Below are 26,901 nucleotides of genomic sequence, written 5' to 3'. Positions count from 1 at the left end.
AGCCTCATAGCGATTAAGTAGCGAAAAAAACGAATTCTAAGATGGCAGTGGCAGGTATCACCGTCCTATTGACCATGTACCAAGTACCATGAAGCAGTAATTCGTTTGTTATTAAAGTATGGGACAGCCCTAGTACAAAAAAAATAATCGAAAATCTACTCTAAGTCTCAGAGTGTGTGTCGGCTTTCACTTGACACCCTCACCGCTCACGTGCATTAATAAAACTATTAACAATCCAAGTTTTTCCATTTAAAATAATTTTTGATAATTTAATTCAGTTACCAATTTTTTATTAGTTTTAATTTATAATCCACAAACTATTCATGTCGTTTACGACGTTATTATTTTGTGAAACAACGGTTCGTGTTTTGCATTCATACTATTCGATCACGTCGGATAGACGCAGGGTTGATAGGTTCTCCGAAAATATAGATCGGTACCTTTTTCGTCTTTTTGCAAAACGATTCCCGTACAGACAGACAGACCGACAGATTTAGGTAAATGCATGATAGTTGTGGTTTATCAATCGTTTAGCACCTTCAAAAACTCACATGTGTATGAAAATTTAACAAAATCGCTGGAAGTGGCTTTTCGAATTCTTCCAAAAAAGTCCACTGAAGTCTCTATAAATTCGCATAATTTTACCAGGACATTATCTCATGTTATTTAGTTTCATCATCATCATATTTAATACGAACAACGACTAATGAACAACTGAAATTCGCGTTCACGAGTGCTCACGATACGTTCGCAACCTCAGTACTTTACTAAGCAAATATGTTAATAGAAATTATATTGGTCACCCTACGAGCGATTTGTTCTAATAATAATACTGTGCATCCGTCTGATTCATACCCATGGAGTTAATAAGTAAGAATAGTAACTCTATGTTCATACCATGTATACGTACTCTACCGCTCTGCACGTGGAGACAATTGTTGCATAACATTTGTCTACTGCCTTTAGGTATTGTGTTTCTTTCGGGAATTCCATCCATTCTAATTCCATCCTTTTTTTTCTACCTAAGCTGACAGCCTTGAGAGGCTATTTCAGCGTAACCTTAACTAGTTGGTGAGCTCACAGGGCTCAAACCTGACGACGTTGCTAACACGAACCTAAGCAAGAGCCGTGCTTCGCAGAATCTACCACCGGATCGGAAACGCGAACCACTGAGAAGATCCGGCGAGAAACTTACATTTTCTTACACTGTATTTGGACGGATATAGCCCAAATGCTCTAACGCCATGCACTACAAGTCATGTTTACACATCGCCCTTTTTCTGGTAAAACGGCGGGCCTATCTTTCTGACAAACACGACTTCGCGGCAAAAATATGAATGACATTGAGCTAGACCCGTGCACACAAATAATACGACCTTGCTTTTAGGTGCCATAGCAATAATGGTAAACGACTTCAAGTAGACGCCAACACCCACTTACCGCTACAGTTCCGCTATAATTGAATTAACAAGTACCTTAACAGTTGAAACTGACATGCGCGATCGCTTGACGACAAAAATAAATTAATCTACTTGGTTTTTTTTTTTTTTCCCCCTACCAATGCTGATAGCCTTAAGAGGTTATTTCAGCTTCGCCCTAACGTTTGTAGGTGAGCTCACGGGGCTCAACCGGAGAGTTGCTAACACTGACCCTAGCAAGAGCAGTGCTTCGCAGAATCTACCACCGGATCGGAAACGCGACCCACTGAGAAGATCCGGCGAGAAACTCAGTGGGCTGTATCTATGGGTTAGTTCGCTCGTCGAGCCCTTTCTACTTGGTACGAAACAGAGATTGTTCAGAGCATCTTCAACGTGAACCCAGTAAATAGTATAACGCTTTCTCTATCTCGGTGCTACCGCTTTTCCGTAGAACTCTCGAATGTTCTTAAATATTCAAATGAACTTGAATGAATATCGCCCGAGGCAATAGTTGACATTCGTTCCATGGGGCCCAATCCCTTTACAAGGCTGCGTGATACGGTGTGAAGGGTCTTGGATGTTTGGACATTCGAATGGCGAAATGTACTCTGATATTTAAATGTTGTGTTCGCGTTTGTTCATTATTATGTTTGCTGTTAGGCAAATGAGGCAACGGGTCCCTCACGAAGACTTCGTCTGGTCATTACAGTTACCTCTGAGGTTACTGATTAGATTCAAATAATTGGTTAACAACAATTGTGTATATCGACGCTTGAAAGGCAAACGTGACTAAGCGACAATGCGTGGACTTTACAGTAGACTAATTTAAAGTTGAAATACCTGAAAACAAAATTTATTTTAACGAATCTAGCTGTAGTAGAATCTAGCTAGTAGCTGTAGGATTGAAACGATTTTAATAGACCTACAAATATATTTGTTTTGCGCATCGAATATGGTTATTGCCTATCATTTATGTACAAAGCAGTTATTGTCGCTTAGTCACGTTTGCCTTTCAAGCGTCGATATATTCAGATAGCAACAATAGGTATTTATTACTGGTGGTTTTTTACTGGTGGTAGGACCTCTTGAGTCCGCGCGGGTAGGTACCAGCGCCCCGCCTATTTCTGCCGTGAAGCAGTAATGCGTTTCGGTTTTAAGGGTGGGGCAGCCGTTGTAACTATACTTGAGACCTTAGGCACTTATATCTCAAGGTATGTGGCGCATTTACGTTGTAGATGTCTATGGGATCCAGTAACCACTTTATACCAGGTGGGCTGTGAGGTCGTCCACACACCTAAGCAATAAAAAAAAAAATACGAGCATTACTAACATTTATTATCTAACCTAAACAAGTGAAAATCCGGCAAGCTTCGTTGAAACTATTGCTAATCGTATCAAACGTATAGATTTGTTAAAATGACTCGCGCGCCACCTGTCGTACTTTGATGGTACTAATACAGTAATCTGTATCACCAGCAGCAACTGTATGAATTATCACTACAATATATTTGTAGGCAGCGGCTTGGCTCTGCCCCTGGCATTGCTGACGTCCATGAGCGACGGTGACCACTTACCATCAGGTGGGCCGTATGCTCGTCTGCCTACAAAGGCAATAAAAAAAATGAATAAGGTTTAGGAACGCAGACAACAAACATGTATACATACACATCGTTTTTTTTATTCAGATTCTATTCAATGCGTCGAAATTCATCAGTGTGTTTATGCGAGTTTTTAACTTTTCGAGCACGTAAAAGTTAACTCAAATTCGTATGGAGATGGAACAGATTCCGTAGCGGCAAACGAAGTGGACACAACCCCAAGATTACATGATTACTGCACTATAGGTATTGGCTCGCCAATGAATGAATTAATTAATTAACTTTCTTCAAACGATTTTCCGAAAAATGTAAATTAGCGTAGGGTAAAACCTGGATAGATGCCGCAGCGGGGTAGATGCCTCATGTTCTAAAAATCTAACTTCCCGCACTCATGACAAAAAATTAATTTAATAAGTAGGAACCACAGTCACCCTATACCTCATGTACCATTTGACAATGGCGTGGTGACGAAGTGTTTTCCTCGTGCACGTAATTTTCTCCGCGCGGAATTTCACGAACACGTCAAAGATTGAAAGGTTAGTATTTAGCGTGGTATAACTTTATAATTGGTGTAAAATTCCATTATATTTTTTGCTACGTGAATATATTGGTTCATTGAGTCTGCATCTAGGTGTAAATAAATGCTATTAAGTTTATAATTTATTTACAAAAAATTTGGGCATCTATCCTTATCACAAAGGATAGTTGCCCTGATTTTTTGGGGTATAGGTGCCTTTAGAGGCATCTATCCCTCCATACTCTGCCATTTCAGAATACAGCAGAAATATGCCACGAAAACATAAAACACAAACAACTGATTTACAGTTCAAGCAGCGAAAATGAAGACAATCCACTTAACTGTAAAATGAAAGGAAATAAAACAATAGATTTGCCCCTAAAGAAATCTAAGGGATAAACCTAAAACGCATGTAATAATATCTGCATTGAATGTTTTGAAAACTATAAAAATACGAAGTCGCAATCCGACTGAATTCAATGTTTAGTGTTTCAGAACTAGCTACATGAAACGTGTTTTTCAGAAATGATGTAGAAGATGTGGAAAATTTAAAGCACTATCCAGTTAAACTTCAATTGGACAAAATAATAAAGATATCTTTATTGTGTTAATTTAATATAAAAAAATATGATTTTGCAATGTACACATTGACACTTAATGTGAATATTTTATAAACAATTAAGAGTTTATATTTTTGTTGAATAAATATTTGTAAAATTTAATTTAATAAAAAAATAGGATAATGCATGTTGAAACTAAAAAATTGTAGTTTAGCTTACGCTTACTTAACGCTAACTTAACTTTAAAAATTTAATTATGATCATTGGGTGATATGAGAATTATCTTTTAATTATAAACATTCAAAGACTTAAAAAATACAAAATATTTTTTATTATTATGACCCATGTTTCTTGGAGACAATTATTCCTCTGTTAGGAATAGAACTTCTTAATATTTGGTTTGGTTTTTTCGTTTACACGATATAAAGGGCATCTATCCTGCACTGCAGGCATCTATCCTACTCAGTATTTTCTTGGTGGGGCAACTATCCATACAGGTAGGCATCTATCCTCCAAAAAAAGGTTCTACGAAAAACGAATTTCTGCAAAATCTGTATTTGATAGGTTAAAAAAAATTTTTACTAATTAAACATAAGGGATTGAACTTACTACATTAATAGAAATTATTCGTATAAAATTAATATTTTCAAAATTACATGACTATTTCAAAAAGTGGGGCATCTATCTCGGCTTTACCCTATATGTTCTGGAAATAGCTACTCCTAAATCAATTTTTAGGAAAAATTATACCTACCTTCAGTTTCATTTTATTAACAAGCATCGCCATCTTTGAATATTCCTATTCATGATAAGCCCTAATAATATCATTATTAGTGTTATTATATAGTCATAACGTAAAATGTAGATTAAATTAAATTCATTTATTATTTAATAGAAATCAGATTATCAGATTAATAAATAATCAGATTAAGCAATCGGTTTAATAAAAATGACAATTACGATAAATTTAAGCGCCTTAAAAGCTTTACCTAACTATACGAGTCTTCTAAAATCAGACCTGGATAGTGAGGTGAAAGTCTAAATTTTCGTGACCTCTTTCTTATCGATAAATCCACGATTAAAAATTTATTAAATATTTTTTAAAACACACAGTTTCAAGTAGACAGTGTAGCGGCCTGTAATAACAAAAATATGGCGCCGTGGCGTTAAACAAAAACAGATTCCAAGGTCTGTTGCCGCGATAATAGTTCGTTCGTTATGCATAATCGACTGACTAATAGTTACTGGTTTTAAATCGATTAAATCTATAATTCTCACATTTATGTTATTTTTTTATTTAATAGTCGCCGTGGCCTAAAGGATAAGACGCCCGCGTATCAAGCGATGTGACGGAGCCCGTGTTCGGATCCCGCAGACAGAGGCGACAGATTTTAATGAAATACACAATTAACATATGATCAGGAATTACTTCCACGATGAAGAAATAGCTTCTCGTAATATAAAAGCTGAAATGGCCCCTCAAGGACAATAGCTTAGGTAGAGAAAAAAAAGGGATATAAATCAAACCCGCAAAAATTATAATTTGCGTATTTAGCAGATGGCCAGGGCGACTTGTGAGCCTGTATAACCATCGGCTCCACCCTTTAAACTGGAACGGACGATGACTTCGCAGCAGACACGGGCAGGAGGGTTGTATCCGCCCGCACGGGTCCACAATACGCCCTAACTCCCGTAATTATAAACATTCACTAACAAATTTTTAAATATATTATATGTTAATTAACTGTTAAAAAGTATAATATATATTTCTCGATAAATTTTATTGGTATCAATTAAAAATATCGAAATAAACATGAAGCAAAACCAAGGTCAAAAAATAGCAACGATATCGTTCGGGTGTAAACAAAACTATAAAAGCGGCATGACAAAAAAAACTTGATATTATTGTAACAGCAAGAATAAATCTAAGGAAACCTCTAGATGGAGAGACTTTGGTAAACTCTATATTTTTAATTGTACATTATAATAAAGTTTTTTTTTTTGAAGTGAAAACTTCTTTAGAATCGTTGTGATTTCAAACCGGATGCAACGGAAAAAACGACAGGTAAGAGACACAAATACAAAAATGTGTAGGATGAAGCCAGCAAAGAATGAGACAGAAATATACATACTATTTAATACAGCGCCATCTGTGAGATTTTTTAATACTAACGTGTGTATGAAAGCTCTTGTAGTGAATTTTAATTTAGGATTATACGTGAAATTAAAATATCAATTCACAGAGGGCGCTAACTTACAATTATTTACTAATGACAAAATTTTACATATACTTAAGACGTTTAGGATAATTGTATTTTAATTTTGGAAGGTTTCACTTCTACCACGTTTGAATTGCACACATTTTGTTTTTTTTTTTATTGCCCTTGTAGGCAGACGAACATACGGCCCACCTGATGGTGAGTGGTTACCGTCGCCCATGGACTTCAGCAATGCCAGCGGCAGAGCCAAGCCGCTGCCTACCGCTCAATAAGTGCTCTTAAGAATTGTTTGCAGCAGAGTTGATCCTTTATACACGGGTAACAACAGTGCAATTTAAACATCATTTTTGCCACGTACCATCATCAGTTGTTGGAACGAGCAAGGTGTTCCCAGAGTGCTATGACCAGGGACGTCTTAAATTAGGCTGGGGCCCTTGGGCACACAAGAATTTGAGGCCCTTTTGGAAAGTAAAAAGAGCGAATTATAATAACATTTTTTTACTGAGTATGACCATTTATTATAGGTAATAAAATACAGTATGATATAATTATGTCATTAATGATATTAGAATGCTGCTGGTTTTTTGGTTACTTAGTAGATGGTGTACTTAGTAAATTAGGTAGGATGCGTTCGGAAATATTATTAATTAGTACAGTAGGGATAGGCGCAGTCATCGATATAATGGCGTAGTATATGCTTTATAAATAGGTAACTTCTGATAAGATTACTGATTTGTGAAAAAAGTGTAATGTGCCCGACAAAAATGTTTTGAGAATAAATGTGTGAGAGAAATTGTCGGTCCTTAGGGGCCCCCTGAGAATGGGGGCCCTGGGCACGGGCCCCGTGTGCCCTTATGGTAAAGACGGTATTGGCTATGACACACACTTCTTCAAACTGAGGAATAAAAGGAGTCCCTAGTGGTAGCGGTTTGGCTTTTTCCCTGGCATTGCTGATGTGATGTTAACGAATTACCATTTTAGGCCTTCTATCTTAGATAGAATCTTAGGTTAGTCTGTCTTCCGAAGTCTTGAGTCCGCGCGGGTAGGTACCACCACCCTGCCTTCTGCCGTGAAGCAGTAATGCGTTTCGGTTTGAAGGGCGGGGCAGCCGTTGTAACTATACTTGAGACCTTAGAACTTATATCTCAAGGTAGGTGGCGCATTTACATTGTAGATGCCTATGGGCTCCAGTAACCACTTAACACCAGATGGGCTGTGAGCTCGTCCATCCATCAGAGCAATAAAAAAAAAGTCAAAGACAAGCGCATACAAATGACAACGCAATTTACAACCCAATCAACCTATTTTTTTTTTCAAATATTAATAATTATTCGAATATTTAAATAATCTATATCAAATTTAACACTGATAATAATGCATGATGTTAAATTTGATTAATCATTGTTTTCGTGTATGATATTTCATCGTTTTTGGGCTCCGAATGACGTCAGACGTAACGAATTTGCGTTCAACCCAATTTCGGAAAATTTACAGACCGTTATGATAAAGTATTTAAAAAAATAAAATAATAAAAAAGTCCGCTCAGCACCCTAATCACTACATAGTATAAAACAAAGCCGCTTTCTCTGTCCCTATATCTATCTGTCCCTATGTATGCTTAAATCTTTAAAACTACGCAACGGATTTTGATGCGATTTTTTTAATAGATAGAGTGATTGAAGAGGAAGGTTTATATGTATAATAACATCCATTAAATAGTGGAGAAATCAATAATGAATTACAGTTTCCGAAGCGAAGCGAGGGCGGGTCGCTAGTACATACATATATGTGTGTCATCAGATCACATTAATACAGTTTTTATATTCACCTCGTCTAGACTAGTCAAACGAGCATTCGAATTGGAATCAGAGGTGGCAGGCGGGTTTTTTTTTTAATACAATATTGATTGAAGTTGCAAACAAATGAAATAAGTGTATATGAAATTATTTAATCAGTAGTAGGAGTATTTTTATAATACGCTTTTATTAGCTTCAGACGTATATGTATGTTTGTAACGGAATCTTTGAACATGATTTTGACCCCTTTCAAAACGTCGGATTAACTCGAAATTTGGTATACTTATTAAGGGCCGATGACAATTCAATATTTAATAAAAAATAAAAAATAAAATTAGAATAAATTTAAATTCAAATAAAAAAAAATAATTTTAAAAAATTAACAAAATACGTTTTTATAGAAAATTCAACTAAGAAATAGGAAACAAATTTTAATAAATTTGAATTAAAAATAGTGTAAGAAAAAATAATTTTATTGTAAAAAAAGGGTGGGGTGCATGGTATCAGTAGAAGGGTTATTTGTATAATATCCTGAAAAGCACCCCACGCTTTTTTACAATAAAATCATTATTTCTTACACTATTTTTAATTAAAAATTTATTAAAATTTATTTTCTATTTTTTAGGTGGATTTTCTATAAAAACATATTTTGTTAGTTTTTTTAAACTATTATTTACTATTTCCATTGTATGCGAATGACCCAGCAATGGAGTATCTAGTTAGAACATCATTTGAAATTCCTCACACAATTTACAGAGAAGAGTTAGTGATGTACATACTTTGTTATCGTGAACCCAAAGATTAGGCTGTTTCATGCGAATCTAAAGTCGAATGTGAATCATATTTCGCACTACATTAAAATAATTAATTACTGGTCGTAATATTTAAAAATCAAAGTGCTCGTTACACGTGCGTGCGACCGTATTTCAACTTTAAATTAGTCTACTGTAAAGTTCACGCATTGTCGCTTAGTCACGTTTGCCTTTCAAGCGTCGATATATATATATATATAATCTGAATCTCGGAAACGGCTCCAACGATTTTCATAAAATTTAGTATACAGGGGATTTCGGGGGCGATAAATCGATCTAGCTACGATTCATTTTCAGAAAATGTTGTTTTATTCGTGTATTCAATAATCAACTCTTCGCGACATCTATTGGCGAATAATGATACTATTTTTCTTAATTGAGGGCAACTAGCCGCTTTAAAGACGCAAAACAAGATGGCGTTATCAAAAAAAAAAAAACCATCATGTAGTATAATTTAAACGCAGAAGTCATAAAACTGACATAAAAGCGATGATTTATTTGTTATTACAACTGCGATCGCCTTGTTATTATTCATTTGTTATCCGTACTTAGGAGCGTGGATTTCCTAAGGTTTACGCTGTTTTGTTAATGCGACGTAAATTTTTTTTATATTTTATTGCCCTTGTAGGCAGACGAGCATACGGCCCACCTGTTGTTGAGTGGTTACCGTCGCCCATGGACTTCAGCAATGCCAGGGGCAGAGCCAAGCCGCTGCCTACCGTGAATAATAATAGTGAATAAATATTGTTTTTCATCTTTAACTTTAAAAGCAATTACAGAAAAGTGTACCGCTTCGAGTTTTTTTTTTTATTACCTAGTTTGGGTGGACGAGTTCACGGCCCGCCTTGGGTTAAATGATTACCGGAACCCATAGAAATTAACAATGTAATTGGCACAACTGCCGCTCTACCATTCAAACCGGAACGCATTACTGCTTCGCGGCAGAAATAGACTAGATGCTGATATCTAGCCCTGCGGGCTCACAAAACGCACTACCAATAATAATCTTTAAAACGATTGGAATGTGGTTTGCGATTTTAAAAAAAAGATATAGTTATATAACAGCTTCCATTGATTTCTACGAATCGAATCCGGTGGGCTTAGTGTGAGTTTTTAACGCTCTCGATAGCGTAAAAGTTAACTTTAATACGTATGCAGTTGGAACAGCGCCCCTAGCGGCAAACGAAGGCAAACGTTCCAACACGTTCCAACTTTACTGGTGGTATGACCTCTTGAGTTCCGCACGGGTAGGTACCACCATCCTTGCTACGCTGACGACACGCTGGTGACGGCCCGCGGAGACGACTACCGGTCAGCGGCCATCTTGGCTGTAGCAGGTGTAGCGAGTGTGGTAAGTCGAATAAAGAGACTCTGCCTCGAGGTGGCCCTTCATAAACCCGAAGCAGTGTGCTTCCACTCGCTCGGCAGGGGCCGCCTCAAGGCGCGAATCTCGTAGTCGGGGGTGTCACCATTGCTGTCCAGCCGAAGCTCAAGTATTTGGGCCTTGTGTTAGACAGCAAATGGAGATTCGACCACCATTTCAAAATGCTGGTTCCAAGGCTGATGGGGACGGCGGGTGCGCTGACCCGTCTTCTCACCAACACCGATGGATGCAGCGCCGGTATCCGCCATGAAGCAGTAATGCGTTTCGGTTTGAAGGGTGGGGCAGCCGTTGTAACTATACTTGAGACCATAAAGCTTATATCTCAAGGTGGGTGGCGCATTTACGTTGTGGATGTCTATGGGCTCCAGTAACCACTTAACACCAGGTGGGCTAGCTCGTCCACCCATCTAACCAATAAATAAATAAAATAAAAAAACTCCATACAAATTTGAGTTAACTTTTACGCTATCGAGAACGTTACAAAACTCACACTAAGCACACGGATTGCGGGTAACAATGGACATGGCAACTGATCAGTATATGAACGAGACGATAATACAATTGAAACTGATTTGTGTATCGAGACGTCGCTGTCATACTAAATACATTTTTATTACGAAGACCGGTCGTAAACCTGTCGCTCTAGTCTGCCGTAAGAATATATTACAATATAATAATACGTTTTTTTTTTTTTTTATTGCTTAGATGTGTGGACGAGCTCACAGCCCACCTGGTGTTAAGTGGTTACTGGAGCCCATAGACATCTGCAACGTAAATGCGCCACACACCTTGAGATATAGTTCTAAGGTCTCAGTATAGTCACAACGGCTGCCCCACCCTTCAAACCGAAACGCATTACTGTTTCACGGCAGAAATAGGCGGGGCGGTGGTACCTACCCGTGCGGACTCACAAGAGGTCCTACCACCAGTAATTACGCAAATTATAATTTTGCGGGTTTGATTTTTATTGCACGATGTTATTCCTTCACCGTGGAAGCCAATCGTGAACATTTGTTGAGTACGTATTTCATTAGAAAAATTGGTACCCGCCTGCGAGATTCGAACACCGGTGCATCGCTCGATACGAATGCACCGGACGTCTTATCCTTTAGGCCACGACGACTTAAATGATGAGATATGTAGTTTAAAAACTTAAAAAAATATCACGCTCAAGCATAAAATCGAATCAACAATTATTTTAATCTTTTTCTTATCCTGTTCATACCGATTAAAGCGATATTAAAATTTCAAAGAAGTTAAAATTAGTGTATCGTCGCAGTCCTTGATGTGTATGCAAGATTTCTTGTTAATCAGACGTCTTGAAGTCTGTGAAAAAGGCGTTCAAAGATTACGTGGCCGTACAAACAAATAACAAACAAAACGCCATCTTGTTGTGTCTTTAAAGCGGTCAGTTGCCCTCAATTAAGAGAAATAGTATTATTATTCGCCAATAGATGTCGGGAAGAGTTGATTATTGAAAACACGAATAAAACAACATTTTCTGAAAATAAATCGTAGTTAGATCGATTTATGGCCCCCGAAATCCCCTGTATACGAAATTTTATGAAAATCGTTGGAGCCGTTTCCGAGATTCAGATTATATACAATATATATCGACGCTTGAAAGGCAAACGTGACTAAGCGACAATGCGTGAACTTTACAGTAGACTAATTTAAAGTTGAAATACCTGAAAAAAATCTATTTTAACGAATCTAGCTGTAGGATTGAAATGATTTTAATAGACCTAGAAATATATATTTTTTTGCGCATCGACTATGGTTATTACCTATTATTTATGTACAAAGCAGTTATTGTCGCTTAGTTACGCTTGCCTTTCAAGCGTCGATATTAATATACAAGAATTGCTCGTTTAAATGTATAAGATACATATCAAGCTATTAAAAGCGTGTTAAAAATAACGCATTATCGAGATTTTAATTTTACGGTGAACCATTTTTGTTTTGTATAAACTACACGACCAATAAACAAAAGACATTTGAACGGTGGTAGGACCTCTTGTGAGTCCGCACAGGTAGGTACCACCTTCCTGCCTATTTCAGCCGTGAAGCAGTAATTCGTTTCGGTTTGAAGGGTGGGGCAGCCGTTGTAACTATACTGAGACTTTAGAACTTATATCTCAAGGTGCGTGGCGCATTTACGTTGTAGATGTCTATGGGCTCCAGTAACCACTTAACACCAGGTGGGCTGTGAGCTCGTCCACTCATCTCAGCAATAACAATAAAATAAAAAAGGAACATGTAAACGTCTTTTTGTTGCCCTTCCTATTCGCTGGTAGCCTAAGGAGCTCACGGACTCAATTTGAGAGAATTTGCTAACACTAGCCCTAGCAAGAGCAGTGCTACGCAGAATCTACCACGGGATCGCAATCGCGTTTGTGACTTCGAACAAATTAAAATCTTAAAATAGCCAGCAATATTCACGATTATTATTAACTAGCGGCCCGCTCCGGCTCCGCTCGCGGGTCGTTAACAAAAATTTCCACGACGTGGTTTTATATTTTAAAATAAAAGAATACTTATTGCGGCATAACTATAATAGTCAGACATAATATGCTGTCGCGAAACTTTTTGTAAATAATAATGTGTTCGACAAAGTCGTGGTAGATTATTTTATTCTATCATCAATAGTTTTCGCAGGGAACGCGATGCAAAGAATATTTTAGGTATTTGTTTTACACCTTGGGTTACATTGGAGTTTTAGTAAGGATCCCTAATTTTTTTCGAAAAAGACTATAGCCGCTCGGGAATAGTGTAGCTTTCAAACAGTGAAAGAATTTTTCAAATCGGTTCAGTAGTTTCGGAGCCTATTCGATACAAACAAACAAACAAATCTTTCCTCTTTATAATATTAGTATAGAAGTATAGATACTGTATAAACCAATAGAGAAAATTATGGCCTTCCTATGTCGGCCTTCCAGACAGAACATTCTCGAAACAGCAACACTGAAAGGCCAAGGAATAAAGGAGTTAACAAAAAAAAACCAGGAAATTTTAAACGTTACTTAACATTCTTAATGTGTAACAATTAATCATTGTTCCTATTATCGGATTGTTCAATTAATTCAATGACCTTCTGTATACAACCAAGTTGCCGTGTTGGCCTCGACCAAGTGCCATCAATTTGGCCAATTTACATACTTACCAGTGGTCCCCTACTAGTTGAAATTCGACTATAATTAATTGAAATTATATGTTTGAACATTATCATGGTTCTATTGTCAAAGACTATTATACTCCTATAATCACAGATTTCGCAAAGACTACACTATAGATAAATAATATTAAAGACAAAGAATATTAATCTATTCTCAATTTGACCACAGACTTTAATAATAAACAGAAGAGTATATAAATATTATGTGTGTGTGTGTCAAACACATGGTAGTGTGTGTAATGTTTTTTTTATTGACTTAATATATTTTTATGCTTAATTTTAAAAAGATATTAGCATTCTGCTCTCCTCTATATTATCTAGAAGTGTGGGAAATTTCATACTCCTCCGTCCGTGCAATTTTCGTAAAAAGTGGTACAAAGATTTTGCTTCACTTATATAATATATAGATACACCAGTTGCTTGCCTACATTTATTTAAATTATCATTATTTCGCAAATGAGATTCACTTTCATTCCCTAACGGATGATATAAAAACACAATATGTATACATATATCAGAGCCGGTTCAATGCCCTCTTTATCGGCACGCTTTCCGCCTGTGTATGTACGTAAGTATAACATTATTTATTAACACGATGCATATGTTTTTATGTGCTGAGTTTCTAGATTTTTTTTATAATCGAATAGAGGCAAATGTACATATTAAGATTAGTTTTACGATTTAATCTCGCGTTATTTATTCTAATATTATACGATAATACAATATATTATTATAAGCATATTATTAATAAAATAATACAGTAATATACTATTGTATTATAAAATAATAAAAAAAAGCAAGATTAAATCGTAAATGTACTTTTAATTATGTTTCCGTCTCGCGAAAACCGAAGCATATAATATTATACTATATTATGTTTTCACTAAAGCATATACTTTTTTAACTGATCTAAAAGTAACCATCTCTCGTGCTATCAACAAATATTGCTCCGTGATGAACACACTCGTCGTGGCCTAAAGGATAAGACGTCCGGTGCATTCGTATCTAGCGATGCACCGGTGTTCGAATCCCGCCGGCGGGTACCAATTTTTCTAATGAAATATGTACCTAACAAATCTTCACGATTGACTTCCACGGTGAAGGAATAACATTGTGTAATAAAAATCAAACCCGCAAAATTATAGTTTGCGTAATTACTGGTGGTAGGACCTCTTGTGAGTCCGCACGGGTAGGTACCACCGCCCTGCCTATTTCTGCCGTGAAGCAGTAATGCATTTCGGTTTGAAAGGTGGGGCAGCCGTTGTAAGTGTTGTAACTATACTGAGACCTTAGAACTTATATCTCAAGGTTAGTGGCGCATTTACGTTGTAGATGTCTATGGGTTCCAGTAATCACTTACCAGGTGGGCTGTGAGCTCGTCCACCCATCTAAGCTATAAAAAAAAACCCAGCTTTACGTAATATTTTGAAATACTAAAAAATAGTATTATATGTATAATGGTACATCACGCATTCACCGTGACTTGATAGATAAGACATGATATAAACTTATTACTGTCATATCATTAAATATCACCAAATTATATTAAGTTATATTTATTTTAGTTGCCAAATAATTTTTCGGTTGTGCTTAAAGAAAGTTCGAAATACAGACAGACAACCGTTATTTAAATGCAAATTAGAATTCGTTCTTCTTCACAATATTTGTTGGCTTGGACAAAAAACGTAAAAAAAACAGAAATTTGTTGATTAATAGCTCATAGTCGGAAGGACTATTGCAATGTTAGATCTCTTGTTTTAGAAACAAAAAGTGTAGTACTAACTTAAACTTATTACGGCCAAAACAAACGTTTATTTTTGGTTTTCATTTCTTTAATGAAAACAATCATACGACTCTTAAATGACCCACGTTTATAACAATACGCACCCTTGCATTTTTTGGCTTATTTCATAAAAAGTATGATTAATGTATGCATGATTAAATTATTCTCGAATACGTTTACATATTTCATAAGATGCATAATGTATGGTTAGATAAACCAAAACATATTAAATTTAATTATGAAAATTACGCTTGACAACGCGCAGCAGCGGCGCCATCTTGTAAATTCATGAGTTTTCCCGCCATCGTTAATTTGTGTAATCAACTGTATTATTCAACAAGATGTTTTCGTCTAGACGTATTTCTTGATAATGTCTTGATAAGATTACCTCTGACAAGTTCTTTTTAAATCATTTTTTTTTTCTTCAATTATTTGAAAAAGCAACCGCTGCTTCCTTGTATAAAATATGCCAACTTTTTTTTGGGTGTAGACAGTAGTCAGTCCTTTGGTTTTAGGCAGTTGTGAGAGTGTAGCCGCTGACATTCCCAGGATCCAAGAGTATTGAATATAAGTGTACAAACGCATTACACGGCTGAAATAGGCAGGGCGGTGGTACGTGGTACCTACCCGTGCGGATTCACGCAAGGTCCTACCACCAGTGATGATAACTACTGATGATAGCATCGCTAAAGATCGCTAAGCTGTGTCAGACGAACGCCACATTAATGTGAGAGATAGCAGAGGCTATGAAAATTTCCAAAGGTGTCTGTCGTATATTAAATCAAGAGTTAGGCACGAGAAAGCTGTACGCGCGTCGGATACCGCATCTGTTCACGTCAGACCAAAAACGTGTTCGAACGAAAATTTCTAAACGCTCTATTTGCGTAGTTTAGATGAAATAAATCCGAGTTTTGGCGCCAATTAATAACTATATTATAGACGAAAGTTGGATACACCATTATAATCTCGAAAGAAAAATACAGTTAAAACAGTGGCCTGTAAATGGGAAACCGGTTTCAGACAAAGCAAAAACTGTTTTTCTGACTAGAAAAGTGATGGCCACTGTTTTTATGGGATAGTCGCAGAGTTATCTTAATCATTTAACTTAAAAAAAAAACCCTTGTAGGCAGACGAGCATACGGCCCACCTGATGGTGAGTGGTTACCGCTTGATACTCTCCAAGGAAGAGTAAAGGGAAGGAATAAAAGGATTCAAATAGGAATAATCATTATCAGGAGCACATACGATGCATCCTTACTAGACCAACTAAAGGTAGAAGTTGCGGAAAAGCGGCCACATTTGCAGAAAAAGAAAATCCTGTTTCATTATGCTTCACTAGCGCAAATGCGCTTCTTCACAGATCAGCGGTTACTACGGCGAAGCTCCACAAATTGGAGTTTGAACTGCTTAACCATCCGCCTTATTCATCAGATCTAGCACCAAACGATTATTTTTGTTCTATCATCGAGAATTGCGCACGGAGGACAAAAGATTTTCATCAAATGAGGAGGTAATCACTTTTGTGAACAATTATCTTACAGAGAAAAACGCCGAGTACTATTTGGACGTGTTAAAGAGATGGGAACATCGTTGTTATATGTGCAGAGTTACAAGGGAACTATATGAAAAGATAATATTAATTTTAACCAGTTATACCAGATGGACATAGCCCCATTCGTCCTACTATCTAAAAAATAAAAAATAAACCATAGATCGAATAGGAATCATTATTTTAGCTAAATGTATTAGACCGTCCCAAAATTAAGGCAAGATTGCGTTTGCCGTCATTTTTACAGTAAAATTATGGCAACCCTGAAAAAAGAACATTTTGACCGCTGAGAGGTTGAGATGAGTAAGAAGTATTGTTGCATAAATAATTATTATAACTTACGGACGTTATTATTTAATGATAAAATAATACTCTAAGGACTAAAAGGTTAAATTATAAATTAACTAGCTGTAACCGTCCGCTTCGCTGGGCATTTAAAATTAAAATTATTATTTCTCACCCCACAAAGATTCACATCATTAACGCCCCCGCAACTGGTGTAGGGAGTCCAACACTCATATAAATATTAGCCTATCCATTAAGTACATGTATTTTCTACATGGATACAAAGTTTCAAGTCAATTGGATGCAGTAGTTATAACGTTCATCCATAAAAACCACTATAGATTTATATATTAGTACAGATATACGTACATATACATATAATAATTAAAATCTATTATGTAACATTAAAAAAACTAATATATATTTATAACACGCAATGTTTGTCAAGTGTTCGCACGGGGTCAACGCTTTCGAGTGACACAGAAGCGCGTTCACGAGCTACCTACGTTATACATTGCTGGTTCACAAATCATCTTCGCGCATTAAAACTATATAATCTCAAAACTTACTAATTTAGAGGTTTTTAAAGGTTTAACATGTGATATTCATTCACCGGAACCGATGACCTCGTCGACTCACGCCGTATCACTTAGGGAGAAGGCCTTAGGGCAGAAATGGATGAGGACTAGTGATGTCACACATGAGGGTACCGTTCCGTTCGAGAAGCAAGCAGAAGTGACAGATGTCAAGTCACGAAAGCACCGTCAAATCGCGACCCTTGTTGCCGTGGCAAAAACTCTAATCGTCTTCTCGCATTAAAACTGCATAATCTCAAAACTTACTAATTTTACAGGAACATGTTATATTTTTAATATTAATCATCTTTACAATATTTATTTTTTATTTTTTACGAGATACATTATCTGTCTTTTAAAGTAAGATAAAATTATGTATTAATTTTGTTAATAGTACTCAAAATATAGGTAAACTAAAAAAAAAAAAAACTAAAACTAAACTACGCTCTTTTGACAGTTTTTATGCGAAAAATACTGGTGATAGGTACCACAAATGTTTCCGCATATTAACTCAATTTCGAATATTTTTGGAAATTGTACACTTTTAATGCGAAAAGACGATATATGAACGTTCAAAAGGCGAAACGCTTAGCTGAATTACACAAATATTGTTTTCCGTTTGTATTGGGGTATATTTAATGGCGACCGAGTAGTGGCGGTATAACCATAATCCTGGCCAGTGGTCAGAGGAGGCTTCAGAGGCCTTGGGGTTCAAATAACCTCAAAAAGTCTGGTGCAGAAGGCAAGGGGAAACCACTGCAACTACTTTCCCAAGAAAATCGTCATGGAAGTAAACATTATATTTTTATATATATATTTATATATTATTATAGTATGTATATTTAGTTTATGTTTGAGAAACGATTTTCTTTTTTCTTTTTTTTTTTAACTGTCATTAACTTTTATTAACAAAAAGTCAAATCAAAATAATTTAACATAACTCAACCCACACAGTAGAACAGATCTTCCAACGCGCTTGAAGGAGGCACAGTCCCCAAGATACTGGCTACGTTGCCTCGTTGGACAGCCAGACTCACTCTCTGTGCAAAGTACCAGCCAGCCTTAGCATCATGTGTAACCTCCTTCAAGCGTTTGGAGATTTCTGTTAAAAATTTCTTTGCTTCAGGGCCCCAAGGGCCCATCGTCTCAACCGCGAAAGGCAAAAAAGAATAAGAAGACCCCAAACCCGAATACTTCCGCTTTTTTGTAATTTCTGCTGAAGCTGCAGCTGAACCGGGGCAGGACGATTTTCTTATATCCTAAATAATTACCTAAGTGAAATTCCTGATTAAAATAAAGAAACAAAATAATAATTAGATTTACACAACGCGCGATACGAAAAAAAAAAAACAATCAAAAGTTCAACGAACCTGAGAGTATTATTGGAACAAGTGCGTATTGCGATACGAAGCTATGTAGATGCAAAATATATTGTTAGAAAAATTTATATTTTTTTCATAGACGTAAGCCATGAAAACGGGACGCAGCTGTAAAAATAACGCACTCAAATACCGATGTGTTTAGTCCAGAATGAACTCACGTAAAAAATTGCCGAGAACGTTTGTCGGGTAACAAACATGAAAAATCTTTGTTATTTCCAGACATATACACGGGGTAAATTAAAATCAATATTCCTTGACAGGCCTGCTAACGGATGGAACGTGTTAGCTGCTGATATAAAAATATCTAAACCAGCCTTTCCCAAAATGGGCGATAACGCCCCTTTGGCGCTGCAGGCTTAATGGGGGGCGGTAATAGACCCAGCTAAAAATGGGGGCGTAGTGTAGAGCCTTGGGAGGCGATTAGTAATTTCATCTAGGAGGACTCTTAGATACCGATTGAGCTCTCGCTATAGTGGTTTTTAGTGGTTTAGTAGGTAGAAAAAATGAGGGCGCTAAAAAATAGTCATAAATAGTCTCAAAGTGGGCAGTAGACAAAATAAGTTTGAGAACCACTGATTCAAACAAGCGTGATATGCAGATAAGCATAGGAACAAGCCACGTAAATATTCGTGAAAGATTGTTTGAGATGAGACTGTCTTAGCGGTAGGCAACGGCGGTAAACACTCACCAGGTGGGTCGCAAGCTCGTTTGCCCAAAAGGGCAATAAAAAAATGGAGGATTCCATCTCCCTATGTCGACTAACACTCCTCTCTCACTCGCAGATTTAATCTCCATTGGAGCCTACAGTATCGAGTGTGCTTAGTGCGAGTTTTTTAACGTTTCGATAGCGTAAAAGTTAACTCTAATTTGTATGCAATCGGAACAGCGCCCCTAGCGGCAAACGGAGGCAAACATTCCGACTCCATACAAATTTGAGTTAACTTTTACGTTATCGTGAACGTTAAAAACCTCGCACTTAGCACACTGAGATCATCATTTCCAATTGATAATTGTCGGTTCTGAATTAGAAAGGAACCCCCCTCAACTATTTGCCCGAACGCTGAGATATCCTTCTACAAACTAAATCTCCAATTACCTTAGCCTGAATTGCGTGGCATTGTTAGTATGGGTTCGTCCACGGTTCGTCCTTTAGCTTTAAGTAAATAATTCGTTAAGCACGACATGCGGTATTCTTTCCTTCCGATCCATTAACGGTGCTTTTAGTAACCACAAGCACCGTCCTCCGTCCTCGTCGAACCCGTCGCTTGCGACGAAGGGCTCGACGAGCGAATTCACCCATAGACACAGCCCACTGAGTTTCTCGCCGGATCTTCTCAGTGGGTCGCGTTTGCGATCTCGTGGTAAATTCTGCGAAGCACTGCTCTTGCTAGGGTCAGTGCTAGCAACACTCCGGTTTGATCCCCGTGAGCTCACCTACTAGTTAAGGTTACGCTGCTGCAAGGCTATCAGCTTAGGAAGGAAAAAAAAAGGCGGTATTCATGTACGAACTAGAAGGCGTACCTGATTAGTGGTGAGGTCCCATTGGTCCGTCACAAAAGACCGTCTGCTGTACAAGAAGACCGGGACCTGGTGATCTTTAACGGGAGCCGGATCGCTGTTCACCCGGACCACGGTCAGGTGGGTCGTTGTCGTACCAACTGTTCAACAGAAATAAGAGAGAAATAAGAGACATACATTTTATGATTGTAACGGCCGTCTGGTGTAGTGGTAAGTGACATGGTCACTACACAAGGGGGTCGCGGGTTCGAATCCCACCAAGGGAAGATATTTGTATGATAAATATAAAATGTTTTTTCCAGGGTTATGGATGTATATTATATACATATATGCATATGTATATGTATAATAAAAATCTTACATTAATTTCCGTTATCTGGTACCTGTAACACAAGTTCTTTACGAACTTAGCACGGTACCAGTTAACGTGGCGTGATTGTTAGTAAATATATACATATATGTATGTAATACAACAAAAGATATTTTTTATAGGCATGATTACTTCGGAACTTTTTTATAAGTGAATCGATTTTGATGGGATTTTTTTAAACTGGTGTTTCTCACGTTGTCCCAGTTATTTTTTTATCGAGATTTGACCGGTAGTTTTTTAGTTATTCTTTTTTATTTTATTTATTGCTTAGATGGGTGGACGAGCTCACGGCCCACCTGGTGTTAAGTGGTTACTGGAGCCCAAAGACATCTACAACGTAAATGCGCCACCCACCTTGAGATATAAGTTCTAAGGTCTCAAGTATAGTTACAACGGCTGCCCGACCCTTCAAACCGAAACGCATTAGTACCTACTTCACGGCAGAAATAGGCGGGGCACTGCGAAGCACTGCTCTTGCTAGGGTCAGTATTAGCATTACTCCGGTTTGAGCCCCGTGATCTCACCTACTAGTTAAGATTACGCTGAAATAACCTCTCAAGGCTATCATCAGCTCAGGCAAAAAAAAAGCTGAATCTACTACCGAATCGGAATCGCGACCCACTGAGAAGATCCGGCGAGAAGCTCAGCGGGTTAATTAGGTACGTGTTTATTCATCACCATTAAAAGCATCTTGCTCATTATTAGACTTCTGTTTTTTCGTATTTTCATTAGACGCAGTGCTGTTCGTTTTTGACGGCGGCAATTAATTAATAATTGAATGCATAATTAACTCTGCACTACCTTGAGGCATTAAGTCCGCCAATGTAAATTATTACTTTACTAACTATTATTTTGATTCGGGTTCATTTGATTTGGTTTCATTTTTGTTTGTTTTTTGTTTTTAGTCATTCTGATAAATTGTAATTTTAATTTTATTGTATTTTGATTTAGATGTTATGTAATTGTATGTGAAATTTTATGGGCTTAAGTTGCCTGAAATAAACGCATTTCATTTCATTCATTACATTAAGTGTATAAAAAAATAAAAATAACATCTGAAGTTTGTTTCATCTGTTGTACTTAATCTCTATCGAAAATCAGCTCATTACATAGAATCTGTAGAAAATAGATAAACGAATCTATTATAAACCTTAATATACACAACATAACATTGTAATCTCAGTCGATAAGCTTGTTATCATTGATTAGATAACGCTGTAACATAACTATGATAATGTAATAATAACTTTGTTGCATAGGTATCACGAAAAACATTACATAACATAGTTGAATTATGTTTTTCTTTTTTGTAATTCTATTACTGTAAGCTGTTACTTCAAGAACTGCTTTTGTTTACCGCACAAACAATGTTAAACGTTTGTATTATGATAAAATAAATTATGAGGAAAATTAAAATAGCTAGTGGTCCCGCAATAGTCGAAATTCGACTATAATTAATTGAAATTATAAGTTGGAACATTATTATGGTTGTCAAAGACTATTATTATACTTGTATAATCACAGATTTCGCCAAAAGGTACGGTATAGACAAATAATATTAAAGATAAACAATATTAACCTATTTTCAATTTGACCACAGACTTTAAGCATTAACTAAAGTTTGATAATAAACAAAGAGCATAAAGAGTATATATACATATGGGTGTGGGTCAAATAGATGGCAGTGTGTGTAATGTTTTATTTTTTTATTTAATGTATTTTTTATGCATTGTTTAAAAAAAATATTAGCATTGTGCACTCCTTCTCTATAAGTGTGGGAAATTTCATATTCCTCCATCCGCGCAATTTTCGTAAAAAGGGGTACAAAGTTTTTGCTTCACGTATTAATATATAGATGACAATAAAACACGCGAGATTAAACCGTAAAATAACACAATCTACTCTAATTTTTTTTAAATCATAGTAATTTATAATTGGAATTCATAATATAATATAATAATATAGAATAATTGGATCTCTAGTTTGTTGGAGTCGAAACGGCTAAAACTCCTTGAATAACGTGAAACGTTAAGTCGAAGTCAATCTAACACGCAGACGTGCGTGGAATTTGCACGTGCAATTCGCCAACGCATTTGCCAACATCATAATGTTGGCTATATCTACCAAGTTAGGGCATAGACCCCCACTCTATGCGATATAGCCTATGCCAGCATTCGCAATGTTGGCTACATCTACCAAGCTAGGGCATAGACCCCCACTCTATGCGATATAGCCTATGCCAGCATTCGTAATGTTGGCTACATCTACCAAGCTAGGGCATAGACCCCCACTCTATGCGATATAGCCTATGCCAGCATTCGCAATGTTGGCTACGTCTACCAAGTTAGGGCATAGACCCCCACTCTATGCGATATAGCCTATGCCAGCATTCGCAATGTTGGCTACGTCTACCAAGTTAGGGCATAAACCCCCACTCTATGCGATATAGTCTAAGCCAGCATTCGCCTATATCAGTATATTGTTTATGAAAGTTCATCGACACGTAATCCAGTAAACATCTTATCTTTATACCACAGGAGATTCGTAAATTATGTTTTAAAATAGTTCTATAAAACACGAAAACGATCCAGAATGGTCTGAACAGGAAGGTGGGGTTGGGAAGATGTGATGCAGACTTCTGTCCGCCTCAAAATTTTGCCCCCTATTTAGGTACTAAACGAAAGGTTTTTTTTTCCTACCTAAGCTGATGGTCTTGAGAGACCATATCAGCGTAGCCGGGCGAGTAGGTGAGCTCCCGGGGCTCAAACCTGACGTTGTTGCTAACACGAACACTAGCAAGAACCGTGCTTCGCAGAATTTACCACCGGATCGGAAACGCGACCCACTGAGAAGATCACGAAAGGCAATTAACCAAACCAAAAAGCAAAGATGGAAACTAATGTTCGACTATTTTCAAATAAATAAATAAAAACTGACATTATTTCCTCATTCTTGCATGTAAATATGCATAGTAATTATAATATAGCGTACACAACGATGTGTAATAACTGGCAAACATTTTACAAGACGCGAACACGCGAGATAATAGAGAAGATTCGACTCGAACATTATCGGCCAACTGATGTGTTACGAAGCATAAATATAACAAAGTTTCGTTCTTGCTAAGGGCTCATTCACACGAATCGGTTAAAACGCGCGTTTATTATTAATTAGTATTATTAGTATTGATTAGACAGACGAGCTTTTTTTTTATTGCTTAGATGGTTGGAGGAGCTCACAGCCCACCTGGTGTTAAGTGGTTACTGGAGCCCATAGACATCTACAACGTAAATGCGCCACCCACCTTGAGATATAAGTTCTAAGTTCTCAGTATAGTTACAACGACTACCCCACCCTTCAAACCGAAACGCATTACTGCTTCACGGTAGAACTAGGCAGGGTGGTGGTACCTACCCGTGCGGACTCACAAGAGGTCCTACCACCAGTAAAACTCAGTGTCTATTGGGATTATATATGTACGTCACAACATATATCTAGGGACAAGTTAACTATAAATTTTACTGAACAAAAGCTATCCCGGTCTTCAAACGCGAAGGGATCCTAGACGACTTTAGAACAGTAATTTGGAATGTGGATTTTGGAATTGACATTGTTTTGTTGGGACTGCTTTAAATTTAGCTCATTCTTACGGCGATACGGGAACTAAAATAACGCGGAATTTTGCCGGATTACGTGGACAAAAATAAAAATTTATTACAAGCTACACAATGTGCTTTCGTCTTCTCGGTGTTTGCACGTCATTTATGCCCATCGAATTGAACCCACTAAGACATGATTTTGGCACTTGCCTTTTTTTTTGAAGTGTAACTTCTTTAGAATCGTTGTGATTTCAAACTCGATGAAACGAAAAAATAAGTCCATAGAGACACAAACACATAAATAAATATTTACTAACAATCACGCCACGTTAACTGGTCCCGTGATAAGTTCGTAAAGAACTTGTGTTACAGGTATCAGATAACGGAAATAAATGTAAGATTTTTATTATACACATACATATATTTAATATAAATCCATAACCCTGGAAAAGACATTTTTATATTTATCATACAAATATCCTCCCTTGGCGGGATTCGAACCCGCGGCCCCCTTGTGTAGTGACCATGTCACTTACTACTACACCAGGCGGCCGTTAAATGTATAGGATTCAGACGGCGAGAGAATGAGATAGAACACATTATACGTGAAGTTAAAATATCAATTCACACACCTCATAATATAAAAGATGATTTACAATTATTTACTAATGGCAAAATTTTACATATACTTAAGACATTTAGGATAATTGTATTTTAATTTTCGAAGGTTTCACTTCTACCACGTGTGAATTGCACACATGTTTTTTTTTACTTATGCTGATAGCCTTGAGAGGCTATTTCAGCTTCGCCCTAACGTGTAGGTGAGCTCACGGGGCTCAAACCGGAGTGTTGCTAACACTGGTCCTAGCAAGAGCAGTACTTCGCAGAATCTACCACCGGATCGGAAACGCGACCCACTGAGAAGATCCGGCGAGAAACTCAGTGGGCTGTGTCTATGGGAGCACTTACTTGAACGTTCCACATAGTACCACTAATGCATAGCGACGCGCGAAAATATTCCACTGAATAATGCTAAAATTCGTAATCTAGATATTTAAAATAACTGGTGGTAGGACCTCTTGTGAGACCGCACGGGTCGGTACCACCGCCCTGCCTATTTCTGCGTGAAGCAGTAATGCGTTTCAGTTTGAAGGGTGGGGTAGCCGTTATAACTATACTGAGACCTAAGAACTTATATCTCAGGGTTGGTGGCGCATTTACGTTGTAGATGTCTATGGGCTCCAGTAACCACTTAACACCAGGAGTGCTGTGAGCTCGTCCACCCACCATAAATAAAAAACGCGTACTAAGCGCCGGTTAATAGCTTAGATCGGTGTAGTGAGTTTAAACTTTGCCAAGGCCCGATATATTAGATACGGGTCGCTAATTGTGTGCGTTACGTCTTGGTGGTGTCAATTTTAGCGAGTTTAATTATAGCGCTAATGTTGGACAAAGTTACTAAGCGGTAACACTGTCAAGTTACAAATCTTACTGTGGCGTAGCTTTTTTTTGGGTAGGTTAGATTCTGCGTATTATCAAATCTTTTGTTGGAACTAATTATATGCATAGAGATTTGTAGGCAGCGGCTTGGCTCTGCCCCTGGCATTGCTGAAGTCCATGGGCAACGGTAACCACGCACCATCAGGTGGGCCGTATGCTCGTCTGCCTACATGGGCAATAAAAAAAAAAAAAAACCTTGAGAATGTCACCGGCGCGATACAAGCTGATGTCAAACTGTATAAGCATAGGTTCTGGTGTATGAGACAAAAAGGTTGAGAGCCACTGGTCCAGCGATATCGCGCGGTCTCGGCTTATATTTGATCTAATCGCAAATATCACATTTATATGGTACTAGCCATACTCGTCCACTTCGCTGGGCATTTAAAATTAACATTATTATTCACTGTTAATAGAAGTCGAAATTCGACTATAATTAATTGGAATTGTATAATAAGTTTGTAAACTATTATGATTGTATTTTATACTTCTATAATCACAAATTTCGGGCTACACTATAAAAAATATTAATAAAGACAAACAATATTTAATCTATTCTCAATTTGACCACAGACGTCAAGAACAAAAGTTTGACAATAAATAGTATGAATGCGTGTGGTCGTCAAATACATGGTATGTAGTGTGTGTAATGTTTTCTTTATTGATTTAATGTATCTTTTATGCATTATTTAAAAAAAATATTGCACTTCTTCTCTATATTCTCTATAAGTGTGGAAAATTTCATACTCCTCCGTCCGCGCAATTTTCGTTAAAATGGATACAAAGTTTTTGCTTCACGTATTAATATATAGATAATATTAGTATAGTTTATTGGCACGCACTTAAAATAATCAGAATGTCAGA

The 26,901-nt window shown here is 37.1% G+C and overlaps 1 protein-coding gene across 1 annotated transcript in view; it reads right to left on the bottom strand.

The window, feature by feature from the left end:
* The window catches only part of LOC101736611 (GATOR1 complex protein NPRL2), a 78,644-nt gene that overhangs the window by 42,707 nt on the left and 9,036 nt on the right, over positions 1–26,901 (bottom strand). Inside the window, exon 4 of the mRNA XM_004923594.4 lies at positions 20,575–20,711. Within this exon, the coding sequence (XP_004923651.2) occupies positions 20,575–20,711 (137 nt within the window). The remainder of the gene's footprint in view (positions 1–20,574; positions 20,712–26,901) is intronic.

This window comes from Bombyx mori, chromosome 8 (assembly GCF_030269925.1).
Source record: "Bombyx mori chromosome 8, ASM3026992v2".
Classification (NCBI taxonomy): domain Eukaryota; kingdom Metazoa; phylum Arthropoda; class Insecta; order Lepidoptera; family Bombycidae; genus Bombyx; species Bombyx mori.
This window is presented reverse-complemented; position numbering and strand designations above follow the sequence as displayed.